General features: G+C 39.7%; 1 protein-coding gene across 1 annotated transcript in view; it reads left to right on the top strand.

The window, feature by feature from the left end:
- Nucleotides 1–4067: 4067 nt before the first annotated feature.
- Nucleotides 4068–12792, top strand: part of si:dkey-28e7.3 (trafficking kinesin-binding protein 1) — a gene marked incomplete at its 5' end in the record, with an annotated part of 24459 nt that continues 15734 nt past the window's right edge. The window contains 2 exons of the mRNA XM_035660306.1: nucleotides 4068–4383; nucleotides 4672–4860. Coding sequence (XP_035516199.1) covers nucleotides 4068–4383; nucleotides 4672–4860 — 505 coding nt within the window. The remainder of the gene's footprint in view (nucleotides 4384–4671; nucleotides 4861–12792) is intronic.

Genomic DNA, 12792 nt, shown 5'->3' with positions numbered 1-12792 from the left:
AATGTCTTGTGATGCTGTGTGTGTGTGTGTGTGTGTGTGTGTGTGTGTGCATGCAGGTTGCAGGTATTGTGAATTGTTTGTGGACTTGATGATGTGCTCAGATCGTGAACTGATGCACGTCGTCTTATCTCTGGACTATAACATACAGTACTATACGCACTGTTGGGTCATCTTATCCTCTGAGCTGATTAGGTTCAAATATTTAATCCAGCATTTTGGATCTTCGTGCGTTTCCACAGAGAACGTTTTTCAAGAAGAACTGAACTAATTAAAGTTTTGATGATAGATCCTGCCAATATCCCAGACATTGTGTGTGCGTTAATTCCCGTGTGCCTGCAAGGTCTATGCAAGCTGGGGTTAAGTGAGTTTGTACTTCAAGGGTTTTAAATCACTTTAAGGCCCTAGTTACTTTTATTGGTAATTTTACAGATGTAAGATGTTTAAGAAGTAAACCAGTTCAAAGGAAGTCTCATTTTCTATTCAATATTGTTCACTCTCCTGTTATATTAATAACCCTGGAGAATGGATGTAAACTGCTGTTTTAGGTTTAGAGAATGTGTTTTTACTTTCCTTCTTGGTCACAAGATTTCATTTGTACAATTCTGACTCATTTTATTTATTTTTATGTATTAATCACTGTTTTTTTCTGATAATCCAAAGTATGTGATAACATACTCCTGGGGATAAACTGGCGGACACATTTACTGGCTTGCTGTTTACAGGCTACTTTGTCGGTTGACAGTGCGAGATAATGTTTTTCAGCGTGGCTGGGTGGCAGCTGACTAGGTAACCATTAGCTTGCTTGCTCGCTAACGTTATTAACTTTTGTATTATGATAAATGGTGCTGATTTAGCCAACAATAAATTATGGAAAAGTACAAAGTACTAATTGGTTTCAGCTTTTTGGACCAAAGCTACAGTAAATTATTCTGAAACAACTATTTCTCCTTGTTTCTCCATACCTTTTTAATTTCAAGCCAGTTTAGGAAGAGGGCCAAATTGTGTATTTGTTAACCTGACCTGAGTTCCAGTAAATTTGATTTTAAATTTTTAAAATAGTCTGTTGTAGTAGTTAATATTTTTCTGATTTCTATATGTTTAAGATGACCAACACTGCTGCAACGTCCCAGTCAAAGTAGATCATTTTGACTTTGCAGTTTGAATGAACTACTAACAGTTTTTCCTGTTTTTTGAGCAGCAGCAATACGTTCAGAGCTAATTACAGAAAGGGGAACAAGAAAAGAGCCTTTTTGGCTAGCTTGCAGAAAGAACCCATGTCTCAAATGCACCCCTCCTTCAACCCCTTTAGTGCATTCTCTCTCCCTCCCCCTCCTCCGTCTCCCTTTCACTCCTGTGTGCCTCTGCTCACGTACACACCCTCCTGGAAGGGCATTGTTTGCAGAGAGTACCAACGTAGAGCTTTTCAAACACCCATTACCCCTGTTGAGTTCAGCTCAGTTCCAGCCAGGCTTCAAGGTCAAAGGCAAACAGTTTCAGTTCAGATGTGACTTCAGTCCAGTAGCATGAAACACCAGGCTACTGGTACCTGACAACTTTTGTTATTGTTTTATTAGATTAAAGTCGCAGTGATTACAGTACACTTTCAAAAACCCCTGATGGCATTTTAAGTCTGTTTTGGCCAATTATTCTGTTGCTGTTTCTAAACACAGAGGTTGGTGCACTAATCTTCTCTGTAGCTCCATTATGTTCTGTACAAATGATGATCTAGGTGATTACTCAGCTAGGATTTGGGTTTTTTTCTCTCTGGCATCCTGCCTAGCATAATAAAAAGATGAGGATACAAAGGAGGGAGAGATGGTTAATAACCATGTCCCCTAGTGTCACCATAAGTGGCTGACAGGGTCTCGCTTGGCTGCATGGTTAACAAACCAGCAGTGTGTTTCACTCACTGCTAAATTGGAACTGACAGTGTTCATGTGAAAACCTTGGACCTGCCTGGGTTTTTGGCCTCTTTGTGAAAACATTGCTTTTGTTTTGTGTGCATATGATCATTATGCAAAATAAATTCTGTCGTAGGTGTAAGTGAGAGCCCTAACTCTCCTTACAGCACAGATAGATTCCTTCCAGAATTGGACAGTCTGATGGGGGTAAATATATAAAAGCTGAAGTATATTCAGGTGGTGTGACTCCTCTGACATCTATGAGAGGGAGAGGATTGATGGGGAAGTGTTGGCCACAGACCAATACACTCAGCTGATTGGATGCATTGTGCAGTGGGGAGCAGCGAGGATAAAGGGAAATAAAGGGCTTCTGGTGGTGATAGTGATACTGGTGCTGGGGGGGGTTCATTCATGTGTAATTGGGTGGGTGTGTTACAATGTGTACACAGCTGCAGTCTTCAGCTGTGTTTGTTTCATGTGCATATGCGCACATGCTAGCACATGATAGGCTAATAGCTGTTGCTTTAATTGGCCCTAACCCTTGGCCCTCTGGCCATCATGTTTTATTGACTGCAATAACTGGGTCAAAGTATCAAATGTCCTTTTGTTACCAATACCAGTTACTGGTAAAAGTATAACGCCTTGGTGTGGCACAACTTTTTGAACCACGTGAGGATATTTTTATGTTTTATTATTTTTATTATCAATGTAAAAATCTGTAAAATACAGTTCATGTAGTACAGTCAAAAAACATACCTCTGTGTATTTTGACCTAAATTATTATGATCCATACACACAACATTGTGTTTTTTTGCTTAAGGTTTCTAATGAAAATATGGTGCTGTGCTCGCAGATATTATATAAAAAGACAAACCTACATACATTATACAGTCAGTTGCCGGTTTATTAGGTATACCTACAGTAGTTAAAACTAATGCAGTCTAATACAACAGCAAATCCTCCCTTCAAGTTAGAATCTTCCTGATATACGTACATGAGGTGTAATAGAGAATAAGTTTTATTCATTCTTCCATATGTGTATGTTATTGGGCAATATTTAAAATGGGAGACATACTGTAAATGCTACATCCTGTATGGAGCATTATATCAAAGACAGTATTGATGTCAGACACAGATCAGTGCAGATCTGGACTGTCTGTTTTGTACTGTATGGAATTAGACACACTCTTCCTACAGTTTCTGTAGCTACTAGTGTTAATGGCTTTGTGTGTAATTCATATAGCAAGCACTGCCTCATGCTGTGTGTGTTTAAAGGAGTGAAACAGTTATGAGGAACTTGATCTGTGTAGCTTCAGGCAGTGGTAACTCTATCCGTGTGACCCTGAAACACAGACAGGAGGCCAGGCCCAGCTTTGTTTATAGTGAAAGGCTTTTGGATCAAACAAAAGGTTTGATGCTGGGAGGGTTCAGAGCTTCTGAAAAATAAATGGATCTCAATCACTTAGATGATTAGCTGTATTAGAAACCGTAGCCAAAATAACATATGTTGTTCAGTTTGTTTATTTCCCCTGTTCTATCACTAAAATGGGCTATATGCAATGTACACAGTGTGTCATTGGAGTTAATAATAATAATAATAATAATAATAATAATAATATGGCACTTTTTTGTTAGTTACTGTTCTCACACATAGTGTTAGATTGGAGTAGGGCTGCACGAATAATTGAAAAAAGATTTGAAAAATACAACACATGAGAGATGTTTTATACTTAAAGGTCTTATAGGTCTGTTAAATGGCCTATGGTAAAATAAAAATGTTCATTATATTCCCACACATTAAATATGGGATGTCTCAGTTTTACATTAGATGTGTTTATTTACTGGAAAATCCAAAAAACTGACTATATTGCGGTCTAGGCATACAGTACTGTATGACAAAATTGCAATATTCAGCAAAATAACTGTACTGTACAAAACAACTGTACTGTACAAAATAACTGTACTGTACAAAATAACTGTACTGTACAAAATAACTGTACTGTACTGCCGTCTATTAAAGACATCCCTGCACATAGTTCCTTTAACATCCTAATGTTTCTGTTTTCTTTTCTTCCCTCTCTTCCTCTTTGTATTTTCCTTTTTCTAGTTATAACCTTCTTGGCCAATCAGAGCCTGATGCCCTGGACGCCTGCGTTGTCTCCCTGAGCCACCAGGGGGCCTCAGTCCCACAGTGGGACACCCAGCTCTGAGTTTGTTTTCAACCTGAACCGTCTATCCTCAGTCAAGCTGTTCCACCCTGCCTCGTCTCCCTCCTCTTCTTCTCCTCCTCCTGCTCCTCTTTCTCCTCCCTCCTGGCCCCCACAGGCCCACCTGGACTCCCAGTCAGCCTTCTCCCTCCATGAGGGGCGGGGGGAGGTGCCGGGGGCCCTGGATGTGGCCCCGCAGCCTCTTCATCTTACTTCACCTGGGAACCTCAGGGACCTGGGACAACAAACCTGCCATGATGTGTCAACTTTAACAGGCAAGTCACAAAGAAAACTTCACTTACTCAACAATCTGCAAATCCCTCACTGTACATGTTGATGATAAGCAGTGATGGTTAACTCAGTTGTGAATAGTGTACACTTGTGAGTAAGAGAACAATGTAGGATCATAGATTTGTCAGTAGAGGGCAGTGTGCCATGTGACATAAAGTGCTGCTTCCTTTCTCTGTCTTTGTTTTTCCTCGTACATAAACCCAAACACACATGAATCTTTATACAAACACATAAATGCACACATGTACAAACAACCACTCTCCCACACTCAGACCTTTGTTCAGACCTGCCGGAGTTGGAGATAGTGAGCCTCCTGTCTGAGGGTCAGCCCAACTACACTCTTCGAGCAGACAGTGTGTTTGGATATGACAATGATGACTGGCTGCACACCCCTCTGCTGCCACCAGAAGTCGTTCTGGGACTCACACATGAGCAGATTGAAGAGACCCTGAAGTACTTCTGTGAGTACTGTTTTATTTGCACGTAACATACAATATAGTGTGTAGTGATGGGATTACCAGTGTCATGCTCTGTGGGCTTTGCTGAAATTAAGCCACACTTTATATTCCCAAATGACCTTTGATGTGAAATGTTTTGGGACCAGGTGTCAAAGTCATTTTAGGGCATTTACTTGCAGTGTTTTCTTTTTGCAGTATTGCTACGTTCATACTAGGCGTCATGTTTCAAGATGTTTTACAGCTGAGCAGAAATCCCAGTTAGTTTAATAAGCTAGATGAATACAGACTCCTTGTGGCCATATTTGTCAGTAGAATATGTTGGGTGTAACAATGGAAACAGTGTGTCTCTATCGGGAAGTAAATATAGAAATGTAGGTGTTGTCCCAGCACTTCATGTGACTTCAAGTGAAGTTGTCAAGGTTTGTTGCAAGTTAATGTGTTACTTTTAATGCTTGTGAAGTGGACCACAGCACTTTTGTATTTGGCAAATGCTGCTGAACACTTTAAAAGGAAGGTTATGAACTTAAAGGAAAGGGAGTACCTAGCATCATAGTTGGTTGAAAATAATCTCCAAAATGATAGCCGTTTCAAAACTTACAAAACCAGCTTTGTTGTTGGCTTGAAAATGATACAAAAGCAGCACTTCTAAATAATGATATACAGATTTTTACATGTGTACGTGAGCAGAGGCACACAGGAGTGAAAGGGGGAGGGAGAGGGAAGGCAGATTTTTTATGTGAAAGCTTGGGCACCCCTTGACAAATAACATATTCTGGTGATCTTTTAAGGATATGGCACATATAATATAATATAATAATTTCAGCAAACATTCATGCATAATTATTTTTTAAGTTTTTTAAGAGAAACTTTAGCCAGCTCTTTCAATTCTTGTATTTGGGATGCTTTTTACATTCTTCCTTGCAAAAGGTTTCTAGTTCTGCCATATTCTTGGGCTGTCTTGCATGCACACCTCTCAGAGGCCCATTCCATAAACCTTCAGCTGGATCTCTTGAGGTAGTCCATGGTGGTTTTCAAGTTATGTTTAGGATCATTACCCTGTTGTAGTGGTCATCCTCTTTTCAGCTTCAGCTTTTTTACAGATGGTGTGATCTTTGCTTCCAGACTTTGTTGGTATTTAGTGGAATCCATTCTTCCCTCCACCTTTGCAATGTTTCCTGTGCACACTGACTGCAACACAACCCCAAATTATGATAGATCCACCCCCATGCTTAACAGTTAGCAAGGTGTGCTTTTCATGAAATACTGCTTCCTTTTTCTCCAAACATAACTTCGATTGTGGCCAAAGAGTTCCATATGAACTTCATCAGTCCACAGCACTTATTTTCAAAACGCACCAGGCGTCCATAGATTCTGTTGCAATCTTATTCTATAATAGACTGATTATTTGGTTTTGAAGTGTTGTTTAGGGAAAATAAGTAAGCAAATGATGTTACCTTGGATGTTAGGAGTTGTGGTGGGCATTTTCCGCTATTTTCTGACATTTTCTAGGCGATTCATTACACCAGAAAATAAATGACATTTTAATTGATAGCAATTGGTTGCAACCGTAGCCACATCAGTAGGGTAGTGTTGTCTTTTCCTGAAAATGAAATGAAGTGTGAGTGTTTATAATGACCTCAGTGTGTGAAGCCTAATCTTCCTCCACACACTCACATTTGAGTCACAGATGTCAAATGTCACCAAGCCGATTAACCTGCCGTCACTTGGCTTCCTAAGCAGTTTCCACTGGAGAACAGCAGACGGCCACTCTGACATCATGACGACATTGTTGGCAAGTCAATTTCCAGGGCCGTAGCAATCTGGAAAGAGTTTATAATTAGTTGCACAGGTTGTCTAGACTTGTGGGGTGATGGGAGGTTGTGTGCATCCACACCTTAAATACTATAAGGTAGGTCTTTGTGACCATGTGCATTAGTGATAATATTGTTTTCATATTTTTACCGACCACACCTAAACATTATGATCTGCTGTCAGATTTTAAATGGAGTCTTAGAGGTTCTGTGCTGTAGTTATTCAACGTTTAAACTCACCTTTTGAAGACCTTTTTAGCAGAGCCAGTAAATCAGTGTTTTAATTAGCGACACATAACATTGAACACTCTATATTTACTTTACAGTGATATCTGAACACGTTTCCAAGATATCCTTTACGCCAGATGACCTTGTTTAATAGTGATGGGATTTCATGAGATTGTATGGCTGGGTCCTCATAATGCTAGATAGGCTGTACCCAGCTGATGCCAAGTCACATGTTCCTATCAGGACCAGGACAGACTAACCTGGCTCACGCAGATTGTGCCATGCTGTGCCATGTTGTAGTATTTGACTCTTTTTGACAGGTGGCATATGGTGTTGTTTGTTTTCAGTGTTCTTTACTGTAGCTCACTGCTTCCTTCTCTGTTCCATCTCTTTCTGATTGAACTCCTGTGTTTCAGCTGGTCCTAAATATTATCATTGTGTTATATAGCAATCTCTAAATATTTCTTTTACTGTGTACAATCTGTTGCACTTCGGCCAAATTATTCTTAAAGTTGCAATAATCAATATTTGTATCAATATTTGTGGTATCAATGCATCAAATGACTAATTCTAATGTGGAATAGTTACATGCCGACCCCTGAGTTGGCAGTGCCGTGATTGTTTTGGTTCCTTCTCAATTTCAGTAGTTGCACACAGGCAGATTTGTTTATTGAAGAGATTAACTAGAAAAACAATAGATAATGTTATTTATTTTCTATAAACAGTTGGTAAACAGCATAAATATTTTGTCTCACATAGCATGTGAAACATTACATATTAAACCTTATACGATTTTCGTTATAAATGATTAAACCACAAACCAGTATGACAAGGAAACATTTGAAAACATTCTTAAGCCACACCCAAAAAAACATTGAAGACATGAAAAACCATTGATCCATGACACGAAGTACATTGGACATACTCAACATGCTCAACTCCACTCAGACGTGCAGTGCAGCAAAAGCAACTCACTCGTCTGGTTATATTATAAACATTGTCTGCAGCTTGTTTAACTCTTGTAGTGGAGAGTTGGCAGATTGCAGGTAGACTGCTTTAAATAGTACTGATTGTTTATATATTGTATCAGAAACATGAGCAGAATGTGATGTATTGCTATATTTCTGTATGTGGCAAATTACCTTTCAGGGTGTTTCCTCTGACAAATATTGACCAGCGATATCAGCTCTCAGTCTGCAGAAACTTGTACTAGTGATAAAGTACTTACGTCACGTTGAGTTACAGTAGTGGGTTGAGTTGATTTCAGTGCTTTATTGCCTCTGTTTTTGTAACAAACTGCCGCTCATTAATTAATAGATAGTTAATATAGTTAATATAAGGTTCTTGACAATCATCCAGGTGATATTATGTTTAGAGCAGGTTGAATCAAAGCACTGGACTGGAGTGTTGTTTTTATTACTGGGACGTGACTCATAGATGAAGACCGTGTCACGTCTTTGCTTGTTATTGTGGCCAAAGTACTTACTTAGACATTACTTCCTTATAACCTACATAACCTTTCAGCATTTTTAGTTATGTTGTTATAATACTGGCCTGTTAACTTCAACTGGTTGAACCAGTACTGTAGAGGCTGATATGATTTCCACTTAGCCCATATATGTTTCATTTAGATATGCTGCCCTCAAAGATTTTATTCTGCAGGGACCAGCAAATGCTTCCAAAGACAGCACAGGAAGAAGATGGGATATAACAGATGGTGAAAGTTGTGTCTCAACTGTCTCTTGCGTGCAGCATTTGACCTGAAACGGTCAGTTTGTGTGTGAAAAATGAATGAGGAGATTAATAATTGATTGTAAGAAAACTGCTGTGTCTAGGATAGCAACTGCAAGGGCAAGAGATGGGCAGAGACAAGGCGGTGAATATGATGAAAGGGTGTAGAATGACTGGATCATCACAGCACAATGGAGTTTGATGGAAGATTCACTGGAAATTCCTTTGTCCCTGATACCAAGGAAATGATACAGGATGTAAAACAATCTTCTTGGTTGCCCTAATTCTACAAAAGAAATGAATAGAGGGAACGAAAAATGACATTTTTTCCCCCCTCATTAATCCCTGTCACATAAACACATAAAATCATAAAATGTATTCACCCTATTGCTTCCATCAGACCCCCGAGAAGTGGGTGTGACTGTCTGCATCACTGTTACGCAGAGCCCTCTCTCTATCTGCTCCTACGTATGTGCGCAGACCAAGAACAGCCATTGGCATGAGCGGAACCTACCAACTCCCTCAAATTCACAGGGGTGGGTGGGCTTAATCCAGCATCCTTTTATACTGCATCAGCTTTCCACTCCTAAATTATTTCCTCAATGAAAGCCTTGTGATACTTATCTTTTTGTGCTTGGACAAGGTCAGTGTGATCAATATCAGCTTTTGCAGCTCGCGGTTTAGATTGTCCTTCCTCCTTCACCCCTCCTCCTCTTCCTCCCCTCTTTTCTTACCCGGTAGTCCAACGTGGCCAGGTGAACGGAGGCAGGCATGACGACAGATGGCCTTTACAGTCTCTGGGATTATATATTAACACCAAGCAGCTCAGATTCTCTTGCACACACAAACAAAGGTGTATACACCCGCTCACGTAGGCTAGTGGATACTGTTTTCCTCAACACACAGCCAGCAGAATGATGCCAGGGACAACACTGGTGTTTCACAGCACAGCAAACGCTTAGTAGAATTGGAAGGACAAGGGATTTAACTGATGGACGGAGAGACGGAGGGCAGCTTTTCTCTGTTCACCATGGAGGTGTGGAGCTCCTCAGCATCTGAGGAGGAGGAAGAAGAGAAGAGCACTTCCAGTTTTGTGGATGAAGTAGTGGTGGTGGAGGAGAAGAAATGCCACAACAGCAATAGCAATAACAATAACAACAACAAGGAGAGCCTTTGCCGGGAAGTAACACAAGGTGAGATAAAGCCGTGTGGGATGAATCAGAGGATAGGCAGGTTGACATGCACAAGAGACTGATCAGTGATCTGCAGAGCCCAGAGGACAGAATTAAGAAACATTAGATGTATGAAGTGTCTTGGTTGTGATTATTCTGCCCTGCAAGTCAAATATTTTTGTCTGTTGTGTTTTGTTGTACGTTGCATTTTCAAGATCTAAGTGCTTTAATACTTTATAGTGCACTGCATGTACTGCAGGGTGCAGTGATGTCACTAAAGGTAGATCACACAAATGATGAATGACTGCCATTTAACAAAATGCTTCCTGCAGCTCTTGTCATGAGACTCATTTAGATCAACATGATCTAAATGACCCAGACGTGTAAAGTTTTGTAAATATATTCAGTTTGAATGTTTCCTCATAGTGCTGTGAAGGTCACTGAGCCTATGTGTGTTTGTGTGTGTGTGTGTCCACACACGCTGCAGCAGCACAGTCGAGTCCTGTGTGCATGTAAATAGTTTTCATTGGCAGCATTTTGAATTTGTGTTTTCTCTTGTACTGATGTTGTTATTATATGGAGGTCAGATTCATAGAATAAGGGAATAATATTTAAATTTTACTGTTATCTTTTCCCCCTGTGATATGGTTTAAATCTGAGGGGAGTTTTTTGAATTCAATTGTTTAAATGAGATTGAAGGAATGACCTGAATGCTATTCCTAACAGAAGACAGCTAATGAGTTTTCCTAAACCCTCTCCTATGTGGTCTGTGGTTCAGAAGAACAAAGACGGCAGGTACATTAACTGTTCTGCTGCCCTACTTTCATTCCAGTGTTGGCAGCTGTCTACCATCCCTGTAATGCAGTGTCAGACTTTTAAAAAAAACCTCAATGAATATGTGCCGAAGATAAGATCTTTATAAAAGATCATTTGCCTGGCTTATGGTGTAGAGTAGTTTATAATTATTAATCTTGTTACGGTATTCTTCAAATGGATATATGTGTTTATAACAAAGAACATGGCTGTACATCTAAGATTAAAAAACTGTTGTTCTGCCTCAATAGAGCGATTAATGTGAACAGAGATTCTCCTCTATTCCTCCTCTGTATGGGGCGTTCTTTGTCTAAACGGGCATGTGGCTGGCACCCGCACCAATACTGCGACACGGGCACCTCTCCAAAGAAACGGGACACTGAGCACATTTCTGGCTTTTCTGTTATGCAATAGGATAAATAAATTGGATATATTTTCAGTGCAAAGATAACTCCGTTGTTTTTTGCTTAAATCCATCAGTAAGAATCTGACACTGATAATATTATTTAAAACTCTTCATAATTCTTGCTCTTTAACTATTCTAAAAGAATGTCCTGACAGATTTACAGTGGGTAGCTCTGTGAGACACATTTTAGCTCCTGCCAATCTGTCAAGTCTGCACTTTCACAACAATAGAGATCAATAAGGGATCTTATTCTTGGCGCTCATTCATGCCTGTCTGATCCCCCCCTAACATAACCAACGTCATAAGTATACCTAAGTCAGCCAGGTTCATCTATAGGTACAGTATTAGGCTTGCAGTTCAGAGTTCAGCTGCCTGGATTTAGCTCACCCCAAACCCTAAAACCTCTAGCTGGCAGAGCGACACCTCTTCCTCTGATCTGCTCTGCGCTCTGGCAGTCAGGTCAAGAGGAAATAGATCACATGTTTCTTCTGGTGAGACTTAATGGATGTAAAGTTTAGGTGCTCGAGGAATGATGCATTCATTCAATTGCAAATAAGCCATTAAAGATAATACACAAAATGTCCGAATTACAACGTCCGATACATTACAACTTTGTCAATAATAAACAGCCGTAGTACTTCACTTTAATATTCATGAGCCTGACTGTCATGAAAGAATGAAATGTATTGTAGATGTAAATTATATTATAGGCCTAAGTAATAACTTTTTTTTTTGTTAAAGTATATTTTTTCGGCTTTTATGCCTTTATTTGATAGTGACAGCTGGAGACAGACAGGAGCAACGGGGGAGCGAGAGAAGGGATGACACGGCAGCCAACAGGCGCGGCTAGGTTCGGAATTCTTAACCCTCCAGCTGACCAGCAAGCATTCCAGGTCTTGGTCATTTGGGTCGTCCAGCTCTACACCCCTATCTTCTGATCTATTACCGGTTATGCGCCCAAAAGTAACCTCATTTTAAGTGTAACGTATATTTCATAAGAGGGTCATCAACAATTTGTGGCTCATTGACTCGTATATGGATTAAGGCACTGGTGTGAGGGATCTACAATTTTGTACACAGTTCATATCTCTATTCTGAAACCATGTGTCTGATCAGTCCGTATTGATAGGAGCTGCGAGTCGAAGTCAGCTGAACAGTTACATGCAAGTCTTTTGAATCCAACCTTTCTCTGTGCTAGTATATTTTTATGGAATTTATTTTGTTAATTAGCCCAGTTATTGACCTTTTGTACGATTATTACTCATGATATACGAGACTTATTGTTATAGTTGCGCTATTGTGTATATATGAGTTTTCTTATATAGAGCTTTAAAAGGACCTGTCCACATGCCAATGCCTGGCTTTAAAATTAAGATATATAAATTTAAAGAGTTTTATTACTTACCAATCTCCATTTGGCTTTTCAGCATCCGACAGATTTTTTCTTTTTTATAAAGATACTGGATAAGTAAATAGAATAGACGTACAAGATTGTTGTTTAAAAGTTACATTAGGCCCCTCAAACCTGGCCAGCGTACACATGCTTGAGCCCGTTAAATTAAAATAAAAAGTTTCCAACAATCATCCCCAGTTTTGTGATCTTTGTGGCCCCAAAACTGCAATTCTGCTTGGAGTGACTGTGACCAGCATGATGCCTATACACTTTTTTATACTGAAGCAGGTTTGCTGCGCGCCGAAATGTGTCTGCCAAAAATAAAGGAATTAAAAAAATTAAGTCTGCATGCGAACATATCACCAAACTACAAATTTTTTG

This window comes from Morone saxatilis, unplaced genomic scaffold, assembly GCF_004916995.1.
Source record: "Morone saxatilis isolate NCDOM2014 unplaced genomic scaffold, NCSU_SB_2.0 Contig17, whole genome shotgun sequence".
Classification (NCBI taxonomy): Eukaryota; Metazoa; Chordata; class Actinopteri; family Moronidae; genus Morone; species Morone saxatilis.
Note: the sequence above shows the minus strand (reverse complement) of the source record. Positions and strands in the feature narration are given on the sequence as shown.